At 33.8% G+C, this 18,991-nt stretch overlaps 1 protein-coding gene across 6 annotated transcripts in view; it reads right to left on the minus strand.

Moving 5' to 3' along the window:
* CHST15 (carbohydrate sulfotransferase 15) overlaps positions 1-18,991 on the minus strand; it is a 139,736-nt gene that overhangs the window by 16,651 nt on the left and 104,094 nt on the right. For all 6 annotated transcript variants that reach the window (XM_074295806.1, XM_074295803.1, XM_074295805.1 and 3 more), the window contains one exon: positions 3,786-3,942. In XM_074295806.1, the coding sequence (XP_074151907.1) occupies positions 3,786-3,942 (157 nt within the window). The remainder of the gene's footprint in view (positions 1-3,785; positions 3,943-18,991) is intronic.

Genomic DNA, 18,991 nt, shown 5'->3' on the forward strand with positions numbered 1-18,991 from the left:
CTAATCATGAAACTTTGGATCCTAAAAATAGGCTCAAAAATGCTGATTATCCTTATTACTCTACAGACTGTGGTCATGCATTGGGAAATAGAGAGTTTCGTGATTTCTTAACTCATGGAACTTCTATAATGTCCTCTGAAAAGCATTTAATAAATACTTCTTTATTCCATATAAGTTTCAGTCCCACAACAAGAAAGCACTCTGGTCAATAAATGATGTCATCTTTTACAAAAGATTTATAGGTTGACATATTTATATGATTATGGGTAAAGGACAATGAAGCTTTGGGAAATGTTCTGGTGGGTTGTGGGGGATGTGGATTATTGGTTGCTGTTGAGTTTCCTTATTGTTCTTGCTAAGACACCAACACCACTGCTGAAAATATTCCCAGACACGTCTCATGGCATGTTACCAACTCAGAAAAGCATAGCTCTTTGGGTTCTCAAGCAATTGGATTTCACACAGTTTTTCAAGTTTAAAAAAAAAAAGTTTTTACTCATTTGGCTGTCAGTGAGGGACAGTGAGGAAGGGAACAGAGAATAATTCTTTAAGCCAAATCCATGCCTTCCCCTACATAGCTCAGGCATTTGCTATCAAACAGTAGCAGTTTCCTGGATTTTTGTATGATTTCCATACTTAAAACCCATTCTGTAAAGAGTAATGAATAACTTCATGATAGCTTTCTGATCTCTGTTAGCAATATGCAAGTCATTCCCCTATGGGGCAGAAGTCAATCACTGGTCTTGGAAATAGAAGTATATGCTTTAGTGCAATGAGAAATTAAACTCTGAAAGAGGCAGAAGTCAAGATGAAACTTACTTATTCCTAGTAACAAGAAGTACCTTAGATGCATACAGAGTACCTAGGACTGTAGTATGTGATCTTTTAACTAAGATATTTTTCTATAAATTATTCAAATACAAAAGTTCACAAGTGAAAATCTAAACAATTAATTTCTGATTCTTTGGTTTGGTTTGTTTGTTTTGGTTTGTTAGGGTATCTTTTGGTTAATAATGTGAGCAGTATTTTTAGTTATATGGTTAAATGGCAGAATACATAATAAAAACATTTTTTTTTAATCGAAGGAGTTTGATTTCCTAAAGTTATTGAACTGAGCTGAAGTAACTGAACAATTTCTATTAGAGGACTATACCAAATTGTCCTTCTAACTGTAACCACTATGACATTTATTTTCTTGGCTTTGAACCTTTGCCCTAGATGTTCCCTATGTCCATTACATTTTCTCTCCTTATCTCTTAGCATCTCAAGTTTCTTCCAAGATTCTGTTCAAAGATCATCTTCTACAAGAACTTTCTTGATGTTCCCCCTGATGACCATGCCAGCTGTAAGTGCCTTGAATTTGCTTGATAAACACACACACACACACACACACACACACACACACACACACACACACACTTTTATGTGTCTGCCTACCTCTTTCTCTCTCTCTCTCAATATGTATGTATATAAAATATATAACATAGCATGCAATGTATATATCTCAATATATATTTCTAAAGTATGCATGTATAGCATATATACTATGTAGTACTGCATATGTATTTATATTTCTCTTTAGATATGTGTATGCACATATAATATGGAATATAGCATATAGTGTAGATATAGATATATAGAGAGAGAAATGTATATAGTAGAGAATAAAGTATATGTATATGAGAGGTATCTATATGTATATATTATTTACATTTATGTATATGTGATATATGGCATAACATATGTATGTATAGAATCTTCCCTGACAAAATGTAAGCTTTTTAAGGACAAGAAATTATTTTAGCTTTGTTTTTATATATTTGAGTGTCTGGAATACAGGAGGCTTTAATAAATGCTTGCTGATTAACTTATTGATCCATTTTTGCTTAAAGCAGCAGAAACCAAGGCCTTCCAAGTCTTTTTATTCCACATTTTTTATTTTCTTCAGAGAATCCTTTCCTAATTTTCCTGTTAGCAGAGGCCTCATCTCCACATCCTCTTTGTTCTTCTAGAATATAGATCATAAGATCCTTATCGTTTTCCATCTCACAAGACAATATGAAATCCTGCCCTATTCCTCTAATAAAATGTGACCTATAAAGAAAAGGGACATTGCACTTCCCATCTCTATATTGTTGCAAAGGTTATACCCATGCTTGGAGTGCACTCCCTACTCATCTTTACTTTTTGGTATTCTTTATTTTTTTCAAAGCCCAGCTTAAATATTGTTTTCTACATGAGGCTTTCCTGATCCCCAGTTTCTTGTATCTCTCCCCAATTATTTTTCATTCATTGATTTATTTTTACTTTTTTAATATACTTTCATATGTCTGTATTGTCTTGATGAGAGAATTTGAGCTCCTTGAATGAAAGGTTTTGTTTTTTTTTCCTTTAAAACTATAGCCCATAGCACAGTGCCTACATGTAAGAAGCTCTTCATAAAACCATTATTAAGAAATTGATTCTTCCTCTTTTATCCCCACATTCTCCAAGCACGACTCACACAAAGTTGGTACCCTATAAATGTTCATGGAATAAGTCAGTGGATAAATAAATTAATGATTTTTGACTGGATTCCATTTTGTCCCAGGGGAGTTCTTGTCTTCTCCCAGCAAATTAGTACCTACTCATACTCCACTGAGGTCCCTTGTGGTTCATGTTCTTATTGTAGTGAGACTTCTAAAGTTACATTTTGGAATCACTAAGACTAATAAGAGAGATAATAGCAGTTTGCCGGTTACGTAGTAGCTTATCATTCAAGAAGCATTTTTTGTATATTATCTCATTTGATACTTAATAACAACCCTGGGAAGTGAAAGCTGTTATGATTTTTACATGTTAAATTTTTACATCCAATTTTACAGATGAGAAAATTGAATCTAAGAAAGATTAATTGGCTTGCCCAGGGTCCCAATGCTATGAAATGTCTGAGATAGGATTTGAACTCGGGTCTTCTCAAATCGTCTGTACTCTGCTTCCTAATTGCCTTTACTTTGTCACAGCTGCTTCCACTTTATGGTCTGCAATCTTGTTTAAAAAGCATTCCAACAATTTAAAAACTCAGCATAGTGTTCAGCTCACAGTAAGGGCTTAATAAATGCTTGTTAACTTGGAATAGAAAATTGTATGAGCTGAGAAAATTACCCTGGAAATAGGAAAATATCATGAAATGAGGTAATCCATTCCTAATTTAAATGCTCTGAACTCATAAAAGAAAAATAGCAAAAATTACTTTCTTTGCATTAAAAAAACAGAAAAAAAGGTCCTCATGAATTTAGATGAGAAATATAAAATTGATCACCAGATGACATATTCTGTTTAACAGTCAGTCATGTAAAACATTGGTGGTTACTGGTTTGCAATTTAAAACAAAGCAAAATATTTTAAAATTCAACAATAATTTCCACAAATAGAATGTCTATTCATAAGGTAATTTCCAGGTTGGGTATTCTTGTCAATATGGAATTTTGGATGAAGTTGGAATAAAAGCTACACACCAAATGGTAATGTTTAAAAAAATGTTTACTCATTCTCTTCCCAAGCAAGAAGTTGTGGTTCATGGTAGATCATCTACAGGAAACAAAGTGATAAAAATGCTGGTTTTCACTGGCCTGTATATCTGTTCTAATGTTATCTACTTCTCAAAGGACCCTTTGAACAGTATTTGCACATTAAAACACTTCCTCCTCTTTATATGCTAAAATTCTGAGCCACATTTCCACTTAGATAATAACAGCAAAATAGCTCATTATTGAAAGAAGGCAAAGGATTTTGTGAATACATACAGGCATCGCATTATTCAGGGTGTTATTGTAGACACAGGCTCGCAATGAATAATCCAACATGCAATTTTCAAACAGCTGCAGAGATTCTGCCACTTTTTCATGGAAATCTTCAGCAGATTTATTGGAACTTGCAAAGTAGAGATAATCTGAATACAACCTGTAAATGAAATACAGATGTATATTTTATTGTATGTGAATGCAGAAGAGCTCAATTTCCTTGATAAGGAAACCAATGTCCAAATTACATTATTTATTATTGTTCATTAAAATGCTATTTATCCTTTGGTATTATGTCTCTTGTTTACTCATTTGTCACTCCCTGTCTTCTCATCACCAATGCTCAGGACTTTCAGAATACTCTTACAATACTGACAACCTCATGTGAATGTTTAATCTTCATTAGGATTTTTAATCTCATCTATATTAATCTGGAACACAGGCTCTTTGAAAACATAAATTTTCTTGCAATTTCCAAGAAGCTTCACATGGTTTTGTTTTCAAACCATTTACCAAAAATGACATCAAATTTTGGAAATTGGCCAATTGCAGGGTAGAGATCTTGAAAATCATAGACACTTTCTATTTCAGGCTTCAGTCTTATAAAAGAAAGAAGAGTGTTGTTATTCCTCCAATGTCACACTTCAACAAAATATTCATTTTACATTTATACACATATTATGCATGCACAATTTTTCCCCTTAAATCTGAGATTGTTCTTTTGAGAGAGGAAACTGAATGTAATATTATGGTTGCACATCTATGGCTCGTAGGCATACTATCACAGATTTAAGAGTTGAAAGGACTTATAAATTATTGAATCCAATTTCTTAATTTCACAAAGAATTAAAACATGTAAAGTTAGGAAATTTGACCGTCACCCAAGGAGGAGATTAAAAGAGACAGGAATTGAACTCAGATTTTCTTACCCTCTCTCCCTATAAATAAACAGGTTGTATTTTGTATCTAATGTCTTTGTCATTTCTTCCTCCCCCCCACCTTTTTTGGTCTCCATGAACTCTTAATATCTAATTTGTTTTCTTTTCACATTTTATGAACCCTGAATTTTTATATCTGTTTTATAAATAGTGTTGAACATAATAGTAATAACAGCTAATATTTCTATAAGACCTACTATGTGCCAGATATTGTATTAAGTGTTTACAAATATCTTATTTGATCCTCACAACTTTAGAGGTGGTTTTCTAGAGTCCAGCAAAACATATCTAACTCTTTTTTTTTCCTTTTTTGTTACCAAGGTTTGTGCAAACTTCTATGAAAACCAATCTCTAGAGCTGGTTGTGAGAGGGGAGGTACTATTAGTTCTTTTCCTCTTCTCTCAACATATGCAAATCAGCCAGTTTTCCCATTCTCGTAAATGTGGAAGCAATGGAACTGTAGGATATGGAGGAAAAGACAAGTTCCCTATCTTCCTAAATGAGGATTTAAGGGCCATTTCAAGAAAGGGGAAGGATTCTCTGAACATCCTTTCTAGGTTAGAGTGACAAGTGGGATTGGGGACTAATGCACATAGTTACAGTTGTGTGTGTGCCCATTTTTTCTATCATGGTTTTGTGTTGTCTTCAGGGTACAAATTGCTACATTCAGCTTTTTTTTTTTTTTTTTTTTTTTTTTTTTGCCATTAAGAGTATGTTGAAACCAAGGCGCAAATGTAGAATTGGGTCTATTCCATATCTTTGCATAATTCCACCAACAGGACATTTAACCCAATGTGCTACAGGTTCCTCCTTTAGAGTTCTTAATTTTGAGTATATAGTTATAGAGATGGCAGTGACTCTATTATTGTGAAATCAGGTCTTTTATTTTTTTTTTAATATGATCATGAATACCTCTGATGGCATCCAAAATACAATTCCCAAGTTGAGTCCATCACCACACAGCTAAAACCAGCTTCATTCTTTCACCCTTCTCTATCCTCTGATGGGAGGGCTCCTTTCAGAGCTTTCCTTTATAGAAGACAGAGAATGAACTTTTTAATCCCTACTTCACTCTATTCTTGTTACTGTCTGCTTTCAGCTCCATAGAACAAGATGCTTCCATATCAAGAATTTCCTGATGTCCTATCTCCCTCCCTTTTCCTTCCTCCTTTTGTTAATGTCTTCTCCCATTAAATTCTAAGTGCCTTGAGAGCAGGGGCTGAATTTTTTTTTATTAATTATATTCCTGGCACTTGTCAGAGTGTCTCACACATAGTAGGCATTTAATACATATTTATTGGGTTGAATTGGATCATTGGAATAGATCCGAATAGGATAAACAGTTATGGACAGGTCACAATATCTATTCCTGGAGGTCATACCAACATCAAAGAGTTAATAAATTCATACAAATACCTTTGCTCAACACCTAGCATAATGTGTTGCTTGTAGTAAATGCTTCATAAATATTTACTGGTTTTTATAAAAGCATCTGGATGGTGTATCATGAATAGAGTACTAGATCTAGAGTCAGGAAGACCACAGGTCAAATCCAGCTTCAGACTTTTACTACTTATATGATGATGGGCAAAATCATTTAATTTATCCATCTTGATTTCATCTTCTATAAAATGAGGATAATAATAGTTCCTATATGCCAGAAATATTGTGAGTTTAAAATAACATTTGCAAAGTACAATGCAAACCTAAAAGTACTATATAAATGCTAATTGGTAATTATTATTATTGTAACTATTAATATTTGATATATAGGCTATATAGGAAAGTAACACAAATATATATATGACCAAGACTCATTCTTCAATGGATAAGGTCCAAAGTTTTTTTATTAAAGAAATGCAAAGTATTAACTAACAATCATTTTAAAGATTGTTTCAAAATACTAATATACAAAATTTAAAAAAATTTCCAAACTGAAGTTCAAATTCATACTCTATAACTTGTTGTGGATAACAAAAGTAAAGTCAGTATCAGAAGGACTATGGAAAAATAGGCACATTAATAATATATTGTTGATAGAATTGGTCCAACAATTCTAGAAAGTGATTTGGAATTATGTTAATAATTTGACAAAAATGTCCATACTCTGTGATGTAGAGATTCCACTATCAAGCATATATCTCAAGGGGGTAATAAAAATTGACAGAGATGTCCTATAAATATCAATATATTCATTGTAGCATTCATATGGTAGCAAACTAGAAACAAACTAGATGCTCATCAATTGGACAAAGGCTCCTGAATGAAATGGAACTGAACATTTTGTGCCAGAAGTAAAAATAACATGAAAATTCAGTCAAAAGGGAAAACATGTACTAAAGCAGAGAGAAGTAAGCTGTACTAGGAAAACAATATGCCTAATGACCTAAAAAGAACAAAAAACAGAATAGAAATGGAAAGAATGACAATAACAACAAAACTTCAAACATTGTATAATTATAATGATCAAGATTAGTCCTCATGATTAGGAATAGATAAGAAAAGTTAAGTTTTCTTATCAGTATGGAAAACTACATATCCATCACACAAATTAATGTGTTAGCTATTTTTATTGAATTGCTTTTTAAAACCTTGGTTAGAGGGGAATGCTTGCTAGGTGAAAGGGAGATAATATATTTGTGAAAGTCATCAATACAAAATAAAAAAAAAAAAAAACAATTCTGTTGAATTAATTAAGTCTTTTCCAAGTCTCCAGGAATTTGCAAAGTACACGTACTAAGTTATCTGCACATGTTGAAGTGATTATTCAAGTGGTAGCAGGGAAATGGAATTATACTTCATTCAGCTATGGCATAAAGCCTTTCTGGATTATCTCCACTATGTTATAGGAATCATGCAGTACTCTTACCTAATAATGTTAAAGAAAAAAAAATGAATCTAGGTCCATCTTAATGAGGCTCCAGCAACATCATCCAAAGTTCTGGGGAGAAATATCAATTATAATGGAATCTCCTTCTCTGTCTTAAAACAAGTCTAGTCATATTTAGATTTCACAGTATCAGGGAAAATGAACAAGTCTCTGTAAATTACTTAAGGTCTATATTCAATGAGAAGAATCAAATCTCATAATGACAAATTATAAAGAATTTTCCAAAACTCTTACCTCTACTAGAAGACAATTTAAAATAATTGGAGCCCTTGGATGTAGACTGAAAATCTTTGTCCTACCAATATTTCCTTTGCAAAGGCATTTTTTTACAATGGTATTTGATTACCAGAATAAAAAAAAAAAAATCAAAGTGTGCTCTATTTTGTTCAAAATATTTTAATTCAAATAAAAAGCAATTTTTCATATGGAACTTCAATGAGCCAACCACCTTAAAGATTAAGATGTGTGTTCTTAGGGGAAAAAATTAACAATTCAATTGTGCCACATAGAAATTGAACTCCCCTATCATCCTAGGATAATGTTATTTATTTTCATTTGTCTGGGGTCAATCAAATTAATTCAACTCTGTCATTTCTGGAGCCATTCTCAATCCCTTTCCTAACACACACACACACACACACACACACACACACACACACACACACACACACACACACACACTCTCTCTCTCTCTCTCTCTCTCTCTCTCTTTCTCTCTCTCTCTCTCTCTCTCTCTCTCTCTCTCTCTCTCTCTCTCTCTCTCTCTCTCTCTCGCTGTATATATATATATATATATATATCCCCTATCTCCCCTCCAGTGAGATGAGAATATTTTCCCCTAGATTCTAAGACCCTTGGATGGATATCTTTAATATGCCCAGAGAATCCATTCTGACATTTAGAATTCCATGACTCTCAAATATCTAGTAATATATATCTATTCATGATGCAACTTGTGAAGGGAGAAGGGAGAGGGAACAAGCATTTATAAGCACCTTCATTATCCTCGACAATGGGCTAATGTTTTACAATTAATGCCTCCTTTGATTTTCATAATTTTGTGTCACTGCTGACTTATCAACAAAAATCTAAAATGGACTTGCCAATATTAGATTTTGATTATAGTTACACTAAATTTCTTTTTTTTAACTCAAAAGTCTGATTTCAAAAAGGCCTTGTTTGTTGCTGCAGTCAGTTATCTCTTTTCTCTTCTGTTTTTGAAGCCTGCAATATCTCTGAGGATGCCTGAAGAATTGGGAAGTGAATTCTCTGGAGTGGAGTGCCTAAAGGACAAAGAGAAATCATTTATCCTTCCTACTGTGAAGTTGTGGCTGCTCATATTTTCCTTTAGAGGAACTAGAGAAACAAACTACCAGAATGTCCTTGGAGAACACAACCATAATTGTCCCTCCCACCAATCCCCTGGATGATAGGAGTGGGAGATGATCTCAAATGGTTCAAATCAAGTTCTCTTCATTTTCTTTCTCTCAAATCATTCTGAACAGATGGATGATAACTATTTTCAATAGCAATTCCAAACATGTCAAAATGTATTCAATGTATTGTGTACTGCTGTTATTTTAGCAGCCATCCTGGTTGGTGGAGCTGTGAATTAGCCCATTTTGGAAAGCAATTCAGAAGAGATTGACTAAAATGCCCAAACTTTTTGTGTCTGAGATTCTATTATTAGGCATATATACCTCAAAGAGGTCAATAACAAAAAGGATCAATAGACATCAAAATATAGAAGCGATTTTTGTAGTAGCAAAAAATGGAAACAAACTAAATATCCTTTGATTGAGAGAGACTTTTAAAAAAAATGTCATGGAACATGAATGCAATTGACTATTACTCTGTTGTAAGAAGTAATGAATGTAATAAATACAAAGAAAAAAATGGGATGGGATGGTATGAATTGATGCAAGGAAAATAGCATGTGTAATCAATATAATACCATAAATGGAAAACAACAAGAAACAAGTAAAACTGAAGGGTATGAAATTATAATGACCAAAAAACCTCAAAGAAGTGATAACCAAAAAGTACTTCCATTCTTTCTCCCCAGAAGTAATAGATTATGGGAGTAAAAGACTACAGAAAACATTTTTTTAGTATTATTGAACTATTTTATTTTTTAAAAATTATTTGTTGTAAAGATGGCTATGGAGGGGCTACAATGGGAAAGCTAGATTATATAAAATAATAATGGCTAGTATTTATAGAAAGCATTAATATATTTTATATATTAGGTAAGTTATATTATTTTATATAATAAAGCATTAATATGCTATTATTTTATTTGAAGAACTCTGAGAAGAATCCCCATTTTATAGTTGATAATTCTGAGACAGACTGAAGTTAAATGAGTTGCCTAAAGTTACATTGTTTTAAGGCTGGGTTTGAGCTCAGGATTCCTACAGGGAATCTACAGGTTCAGCACTCTATCCCACATACTGTACAATAACAAGGTTCTAGCTCTGAGGGTGGATGCCCTCCAATTTGTTTAAATAAACTTTGATTATTTCCAATGTCGCTGTGCTTCTCTCCACCCCTTTCCCGAAATGGGGACCCCTGAACCATTATTTCTGAGTTTGACATAACAGATATCTTGCCATGTTTTGAAGTTAATGAAAAGAGTGATGTCCCATAAATCACCATAGCATTTCCAGAACTTTATGATTATAACAACAGCAATTAAAATTTATATGATACTTATGGTGACAAGGCAGTTTACATAAACTACCAAAGATCATAGGAATTATAGCATTTACAGCTGAAAACAATTTCAGATTTTGTCTAGTTCAAGTCCCTGATTTTATAGATAAGAAAATTGAGGCTGGGGGCATAAAATGGCTCTCCCAGGCCACACAGTTAAGCAAGGGAAGAAAAACTAATAACATCTTTTTTCCAAAGGAAATTGGAGAAACCATAGAGATTACTCTGAAGTAGAAGTGTGTAAGTTTTTCCCTCACCCTAATACTTCCAAGGTAGTCAGCTCATGCTCCAGGTTAAATTCCAAAGGATAAAGAAAACCCCAAACCCTAAACTATAGAAATCTGTCTCTGTCATTTGTGTAATCATATTTCCAAGAAAGAAAAGATTTGTGATTAAATATAAATGTAATATATTGAGAACATCTCAGGATGGTTAAAAGAGAGGTACTAGTCTCCAGCTGACTTTGGACCACAATTATCCGCGCTCCCCTCTTCTGAATGATTTCTAAAACAGTTATACTGACTACCATGTAATGTACCAATGTTATTTAAGACAACTGGAAATGATTGCCTTATTACTAGCAATTTAACAGATATTGTTTTGTCTTTTAATTATTACCTGAGAATATATCTTGCTACTTCAACAAAGACTAAAACTCCTCAAAGGAGGACACAACAGGGTTGTTGTTTCTACATTTTTAATGTCTATTTTTAAATGATAACATAAATTTTCCCTTTTTATTTTTCATTTTGGATCAGCAAAGACTACAATTGGTTTACAAATAAGAAAACTTCCTCTTCCAAAGCAGGTCAGCATTTTTTAATGGAACACATATACTGTCTTAGAGGTACCTGAAGCAGAGGTATCAGACCCATGGCCCATGAGCCTTAACACGGCCATGTGTGGCCTAGAGCAAATTAAAATGTAATTGGAAAATATTTAACAAAATAAACAAAAATACAATAAAAAACATAAATAGCACTACATTTTAAAATTGTCAAGATGCAGCCTGATCAATATATATGCTTATTTTGATTTGAGTTTAATACCAATAGAACTAGAACAGTCCATAGTTAATATATGTCAGAGCCGGATTTGAATATAGGATTTTCTGGCTCTGAGGATCCGATTTCATAACACTGCCTCTCACAGACACTTCCCCAGGACACAAATGAAAAGTAATTTGTCAACTTCCTGACCTCAGAAAAATGTCCATCTGTAACAACAAAATGTTTATCAAAATAAGGGAGGGGGGTTGATGCTAAATTAACCACAAAAGCATCCTCATTTTCTCAAATTCACAAACATGGGAGACATGAGAAGTCATGTAAATGATAGGTGTTGGCTAACCCTTAATTTTGAGGAAGTCTCTGATCTTCAATGATACTTTGTAATGTCTAGATAGCACTCAAAACCTTAGTTTGTCAGCAAAAACTACTACTCATATTTGGGCCTACAAAACTACTGCACTGATACCAAGGCTATACTCTCAGTAATTTCCAATATGCAAATTTCCAGGAGTTTCTATTCCTGGACATTCTGTGACTAATAAGTAGATGGATAGTTTTGTTAACCCTAACAATAACAATGATTCAGTTTGGTTTTCCCCTCTACCAGCAGATTTCTATAAAATAAATAAATCTTAAGGAGTCTGGGAAATCTATCTGTTATGGTCTTGTCTTAGTTAACAATTTATACATATTGCTCCTACTTAGAACCCATTGAGGGACCCTGGTAGGCTTGGCTCAATTTTAAAGGAACAGGGCACATATTCTATAAGGTATGGGGAAGACTTACCCATGATTTTGCTTGTATTAGTTCAATGTGCAGAAAGAAAGCCTTATTACTAGACAGTTTGAGGTATTTCTGGCAACCAGATCATCTCCCCTAGCTTTAGAGAAAAGGGGTAGGGGTAAGGGTAGGAGGGATAAAGTTAGATGTACCTAACAGAAAGACCAACTAGAAAAAGAGTATTTGGAGTTAGAATTCGTAGATTTAAATCCCATGAATAAGTCTGAGCTCTCAGATCTTTGTTTTTCTCGGCTATATGATATCTAAGGACCTTTGTGACTATTATTCCAAGATATTAAGTCACAGTTTTTTCCTCAAAACAAGTTAGCTTTCCTGGATTGGGAAATGAAGGAAAAGGTCTTCAGGCTATTTGCTGGAAAATGATCTATCCTCTCTTCAGTCCTTGTACCCCTTATTTCCCTCACACCATTTTCTCACAAACTTTGTTTTCATTATTTCTTATAATCATTTGCATCATAGATCTTTACTTTCCTGATTTACTGACTTCAAGGTCACTTTTCAGGCATATGAATACCTGACACACACTTTCTCTCCAACATAATTTCTACCTTTTATTGGGGAACTTTAATGAAAATGTTGACATCCTTTCAAATACACTGTCATTGTAGTTGATCAATTCCCATGTACCTTAGCATCACTACCAGGAGAGGTATGTCTTAAGAGTTTATCACCATTCATAATTACGCTTCTTCTATGGTTTTTAAATTCTAAAATGTTCCTCCTTGTGCCTCATTCTCTTATCCTGATATATCTTACTCTGCCTCACTCCTCAAAAATCTATTCATTCTTATAAAAACCTGTAGTCCAATCTCTGACACAATTTGTATGACCTTGGATAAGGGAATTCCTCTCTCTGAGCCTGTTTTCTATATTTAAAATGGGCAGGAGGTTTGGTCCCATCCAGATTTCACACTGTGATGTTATGATTCTCTAAATCTCCCTCCATCTCTTCCACTCTCACTCTATTTCTCTGTTCTGGAAACATTTTTCCACCATTCACTCTCGTCCTCATAAAGTTATAGTTAAATTATATTTCTTTTTCCAACCTGAATTTTCCTTGTCTCCTTGTCTTGCCTTTGCTTTCTCAGATCACATCCTATCATCATGATAACTGGATCTAGGGTAAATTCATGTCACTTCATTTCAACTGAACTCTCACTATTGTATAGGGGAAAAATTATTCTTTCTTGATTAACTCTTTATTTTATTCCTACTATCAGTAACCGTTCCAAACTTTCTTTTGTCAGGCTCCAAATTCTCCCATCCTTAAAAGGCAAAGATTTTGTCTCCTACTTTACTGAGAAAATTGAGACAATCCATCTTAAGCTCCCTTATCTTTCCTATTCCACCTCTCAGATCCCCACTGTATCTTTAGTCATTTTCAATTTTACTTCTGCCTCTGAAGGTGTTTTCATTCTCTCTCCTCTCAGATATTTTGGTTCGTTCTATGAGCCTACAACTGTAATCAGGTCTATCCCATCCCTAAAATCTTCACTTGAGTCTGCCATTCTCTCACCGTAATCCTCTATTTCACCTCCCTTTTGTCACATTCTAAGAAAGATTTACATTGTTTTGGTTCCATTTTCTCAGAAATCCTTTGATTTTCTAACTCCACTTTTCCTTTTTTCATTGAAGTTTTTTTTTTTAATTTTCAAAACATATACAAGGATAATTTTTTTTCAGCACTGACCCTTGAAAAACCTCGTGTTCCAATTTTCTCCCCTTCCCCAACGCCCTCCCCTAGATGGCATGTAATCTGCTATTTGTTAAACATAGTAAAATATATATGTTAAACCCAAAATAAGCATACATATTTATACAATTATCTTGCTGCACAAGAAAAATCAGATCAAGAAAAAATGAGAAAGAAAATAAAATTCAAGGAAAGAAATGCTAGGTTGTAATACACCCTCAGTTCCCACAGTCCTCTCTCTGGGTATAGATGGCTCTCATCATCACAAGATCATTAGAACAAGCCTGAATCATCTCCTTGTTGAAAAGAGCCAGAATTAATCATTGTATAGTTTTGTTGCTGCTGTGTACAATGATCTCCTAGTTTTGCTCACTTCACTCAGCATCACTTCATGTCAGTCTCTCCAGATTTCTCTGAAACCATCCTTCTGATCACTTCTTATAGAACAATAATATTCCATAGCATTCATATACCATAACTTATTCAGCCATTCTCCAATTGATGGGCATCCACTTAGTTTACACTAACTCCACTATTCCCACTGAAACAGTCATCTTTCGGGTTCCCAAAATCTCTTACCTGCTAGGTTCAATGACCTTTTCAGTTTACATTCTTTAATCTTTCCAAAGTTTTTGATATTATTAACAAAATGTGTCCTCTACCTATCACTTGCTCTTTCTTGACTTCATTTCTCCCTTCCATCTCCATGCTAGACTCATTCATCACTTTACTTCTTTCTCTGTTAATGAAACTGGTTGTTAGGCGTTTATCCTGGGCCAATTGTCTTCTCTCTGTACCCTCTCCCAATGTGTTCCCATAGATTCAAATATTATCTCTAAGCCAATGCCACCAAAATCAGTGTACTGAGCCTTAATTTTCATCTTGAGTACTAGATTCCTGTGTTACCAAATGCCTGTTTGATGTTCTTATAGTATATCCATTGAAGAAACATCTAACTCAAATCCAAAATAGAATAGCCTATACTTCCTCCCAACAAAATCTTCCTCTTCCACTAAACTTTTTTTTTTTTTTTTACTTTTGTTCAGGGTAACACCATCTCCTTAGTACTTAAGGTCCACATCTGCATATCTGATCAGTTTCTAAGCAACATCAATCCCACATTCATAATATCTCTTACATCCGTCCCCTTTTGTCTATTCAAGGAATAGTTACTCCTTTAGTTCAGCTCTGTGTCTCCTCCTGCTTGGACCACTTTTATTAGCCTTCTAATTGGTTTCCCTAGTTGAGTCTCCCCTTTCTCCAATCCCTTACTCTTCTTCCCAGTTCCCAGAAAAATCTTCCAAATTTATAAGTGTGGCCATAATATTTCCTTGCTCAAAATCTGACTATGGTTCCACTTCTGTTTTATCTGGCATTTGCAACTCACTTGATTTCATCCTCTGCTGCTTCAAGAACTTCAAACTCCCATCAAATTGTACTAACAGATGTTCCCTGGCCTTGACACTCTATATTCCCCACCCCTACCCTTTCATATATTTACCCAAGTAACTCTCAGGTCTAGAGTAAGTGTATTCCCTTTTCTTCTATGTTTCCCACAATCCTTCTCTTTTTTCAGGATTCAATTCAACCACTTGATTTCTCTGATATTCTTTCTATAATCCCCTCAGTTGTTAGGGCTCTACCTGTCCTCAATTTTCTTGGTCCTAACCTTAAAATCATAGCATTTAATACTGGAAGTAACCTTATAGGTAAAGTGCAACCCTTCATGGCCTGTATGTATTTAGGTTTCATTGCTTCAGTAAATAGAAGTTTATTGAAAACAAAGGGTTTTTTTTGTTTTGTTTTGTTTTTTTGAGGGGAATTATCCCCAATGCCTTTCACATAGCAATGGTCTAATAAATTCTTGTTGACTTAAACTGAATTGTCTGCAAAAGTCAGTCACTGACCTTAATGAGATTGCATTCTACATTAATGAAATTCAATATGAATTTTGAGAAAGAAATTCTAACTGTGCACAGAGAAACAGCACAACATTTCAAGAGGTTGTTGTTGTTGTTCAGTTATTTCATGTCAGACTCTTTGTGATTCCATTTGCGGTTTTCTTGGTAAAAAATATTACAATGATTTGCCATTTCATGCTCATTTTACAGATGAAGAATTGAGGCAAACAGTGTTAAGTGTCAGATGTGAACGAAGATAAATTTTCCTCATCCTAGACCTAGTACTCTACCCAGTACACCACTTAGCTTCCCATTTCAAGAGGTAGAATGGTATCAAAAAGCCCTGACATATAACTTGGCGTCCAGATTAGATTCTGAAGAAGTATAGAGGCATATTAGCCAACTTTTGTGGAAAAATAAGGACAAAAGCCATGTTGATTGTTGTGCTTTTTTGGCACAACAAATGCTAAGTTTTCAGAGCATTTATTTCTCTCCTACTGATAAGTACCCAGTAAGCCAGTCCTTAATTGCCTTCAATGACCAAAATTAATGAATATTGGACCTTTCCTTATTTGATATCTGAACTGCAAGAGTATTAAAGCAGCCCAATTTCATTTACAGAGTATGGATGGCATGTTGGTAACAATAATGCTTAGAAAAGTATGGTTTTTAATTTCATGAAAATAAACTTGAAAAAAATTATAATACTACCTTATATCTGCTCCCCTTAGGTCCTTTTTATGCCCTGCCTGCCAAACCTTCTTTGGCGAAAATGTCTGACACTTACTATTGTAACCTTTTATTTCTGTAACATTTTTTTAAGTCTATTACATATTTCACTTATCCATAAAGTCCTTCTAGTTCCCTTCAGGGATAACTTATAATTAATCCATAAGCATTCTTTTCATAGTCATATAAATGTTTCACAAAGAGAATGATGAATGATTTTTTAAGTATCATCTCATATTCTCTTCCTGAGAAGATGGTGGTTGGCAGTAAGGATAAATAATGAGCTTCCAGGTGCACACTGAAAATGAGATATCTGAAGGTGGGTTTTCAATATGTATAAAGGAGGAAAATCAAGATTCTTTCCCGAAATAGTAAAATGACTCCGATAGTTAATTCTGAGGCATAAAATAAATGTTTTGTTTTTTGGTTTTTTTTTTCTTTTTATGTGATTTCTTAAGACCTATATCACATTTTCCTATTCCAGTTTCACCCATAAGAAACTGAAGTACACAGACAAGGTATCATCATTATCCAGACATGCCCTGAATACCTAGGCAGGAATAAAATTTTCTGGGCTGACAATCGATTGCTTGATGCTGGGTGAGACTACTCTTATTCAAATACATCATGGGGAAAGATAGAATATATTGAGAAGTTCCATAAAACTAGGCTTGAAGATAATAACTTTAATTTTACCAGCCCATAGAATCACTTTTTTTAAACAAGCAAATTCAATGTTGGCAATAATCATATGTCCCTTGTATATAGTTATTATGCTGCCAACTAATTATTGTAAGAAATGCATATTGATCTATTTGTTCTAAAACAGTGAAGACTTGCATGGTATCATGTCATTACTCTTTGTAACATGATACTTTTTTTTTTTTTGAAATGGCTAGTCAGGGTTACACAAGCAGCCTGTGGTCAATGAACAGAACAAGCTGATCACTTTGGGATTCAAAGCTGGGACCCTGGTTTCATTAACAATACATCTGAATTATCTAAGCTTCCCAATCATAGAAGTCATAACTTCAAAGATGATGAGATGAATATTCTTTCTCAAATGCCTAACACAAGCCATTTCATTTGTGCTTGTATTACAGCAAAAGTTACATTTGGATTTCACCGTCATGAAGGGATTGATTATTTAAGTAGGTCAGTGATGATTAAAATTATCTTCTATGAGATAATTTTTTAAAAACCCAACAACAACCCAGGTTTCTAAGCTATAGATTTTTTTATTCTACAAGCTTATTACAAATTTGAACTGAGCCTCTAAATGCTTGCATTTGCCAGAAAATCACTAATACTAAAAATAAACCATTCCTTTGGTAATCATTTTCATGATGGGCATAAAGATCACCAAAAAAATTTATTCTGAAATTTATATAATAGTATATGATTCTTCTCCAAATATTTCCTAAATGGAAAAAAAAAGAATGCAATTATATTAGAAGGGTCAGAAAGTTGTGAGTATTTTTCATGTTTAATGGAGTTTCAACTATTGTCTCTGAATTAGAGACAAATTCATTTTATCAAATCTATTACAAATGAAAGGCACAAAGCTAAAGTGAGAGTCTTCAATTTGAAAGTATTTTTTCATCTTAAGAAACTGATTAAATGAAGAAATGTTCTACTTAAAATTTAGGGCTTTTTTCCCTTTTGATTAATTGAAGTAATTTAGCACAGAAATGCTTAAGTTGGATTTTAAATTCTCATTTTATTTTAATTTAATTTAAGAGACTTTAGCCATAAACTCTTGAACGAATCCATTTTATGGCATTAGTTGTTGCCTTAATGGTGGCTCAATTTCCTCATCTGGAAACCTGATTGGGTATTTACCTATTCCAGAAGTGCAGAGCTAGTGGAAAAGGAAATGGGAAATCACTTGAGTATCTTGTCACTAAGAAGTTTGAGGAGTTTCCTGGGATTTGATTGGGCTTTAGTGGATTTTATATTTTTAATCTCTCTTATATTATTCTCTCAATCTCTCTCTCTCTCTCTCTCTCTCTCTCTCTCTCTCTCTCTCTCTCTCTCTCTCTCTCTCTCTCTCTCTCTCTCCCTCCCTCCCTCCTTCCTCTCCTTCTCTCTGTCTGTTTCTGTTTATCTCTGTGTGTATATACACGTATATATACACGTATATACGTGTATATACACACAGAGACAGATATATATATACACACACATATATAAAAATACATACATATATATATATATGTATGTATTTGTATATATATATATGTGTGTGTATGCATATATACTTAAGATCTATACAAATAGGGTTATACACAGTGAAGAGCCAGAAAGAGCATGCTTCCAATTCACTTGGTAGAAGAAAAAGTGACAAGAGTATGGACTGAGTCAAACATAGTTTAGTCAAATGGAAGTGTCCTTGAGTAGCCCAAGAGATCTGCAGAAGTGGAACATCATGGAAAAAAAAAAAAAAAAAAAGAACACTAATGGCCCATTAACAAGATATACAAATGAGAACTCTGATCAACCTCCCTGAAATGATTCTTTCATCCAGATGG

This window comes from Sminthopsis crassicaudata, chromosome 2 (genome assembly GCF_048593235.1).
Source record: "Sminthopsis crassicaudata isolate SCR6 chromosome 2, ASM4859323v1, whole genome shotgun sequence".
Lineage (NCBI taxonomy): Eukaryota > Metazoa > Chordata > Mammalia > Dasyuromorphia > Dasyuridae > Sminthopsis > Sminthopsis crassicaudata.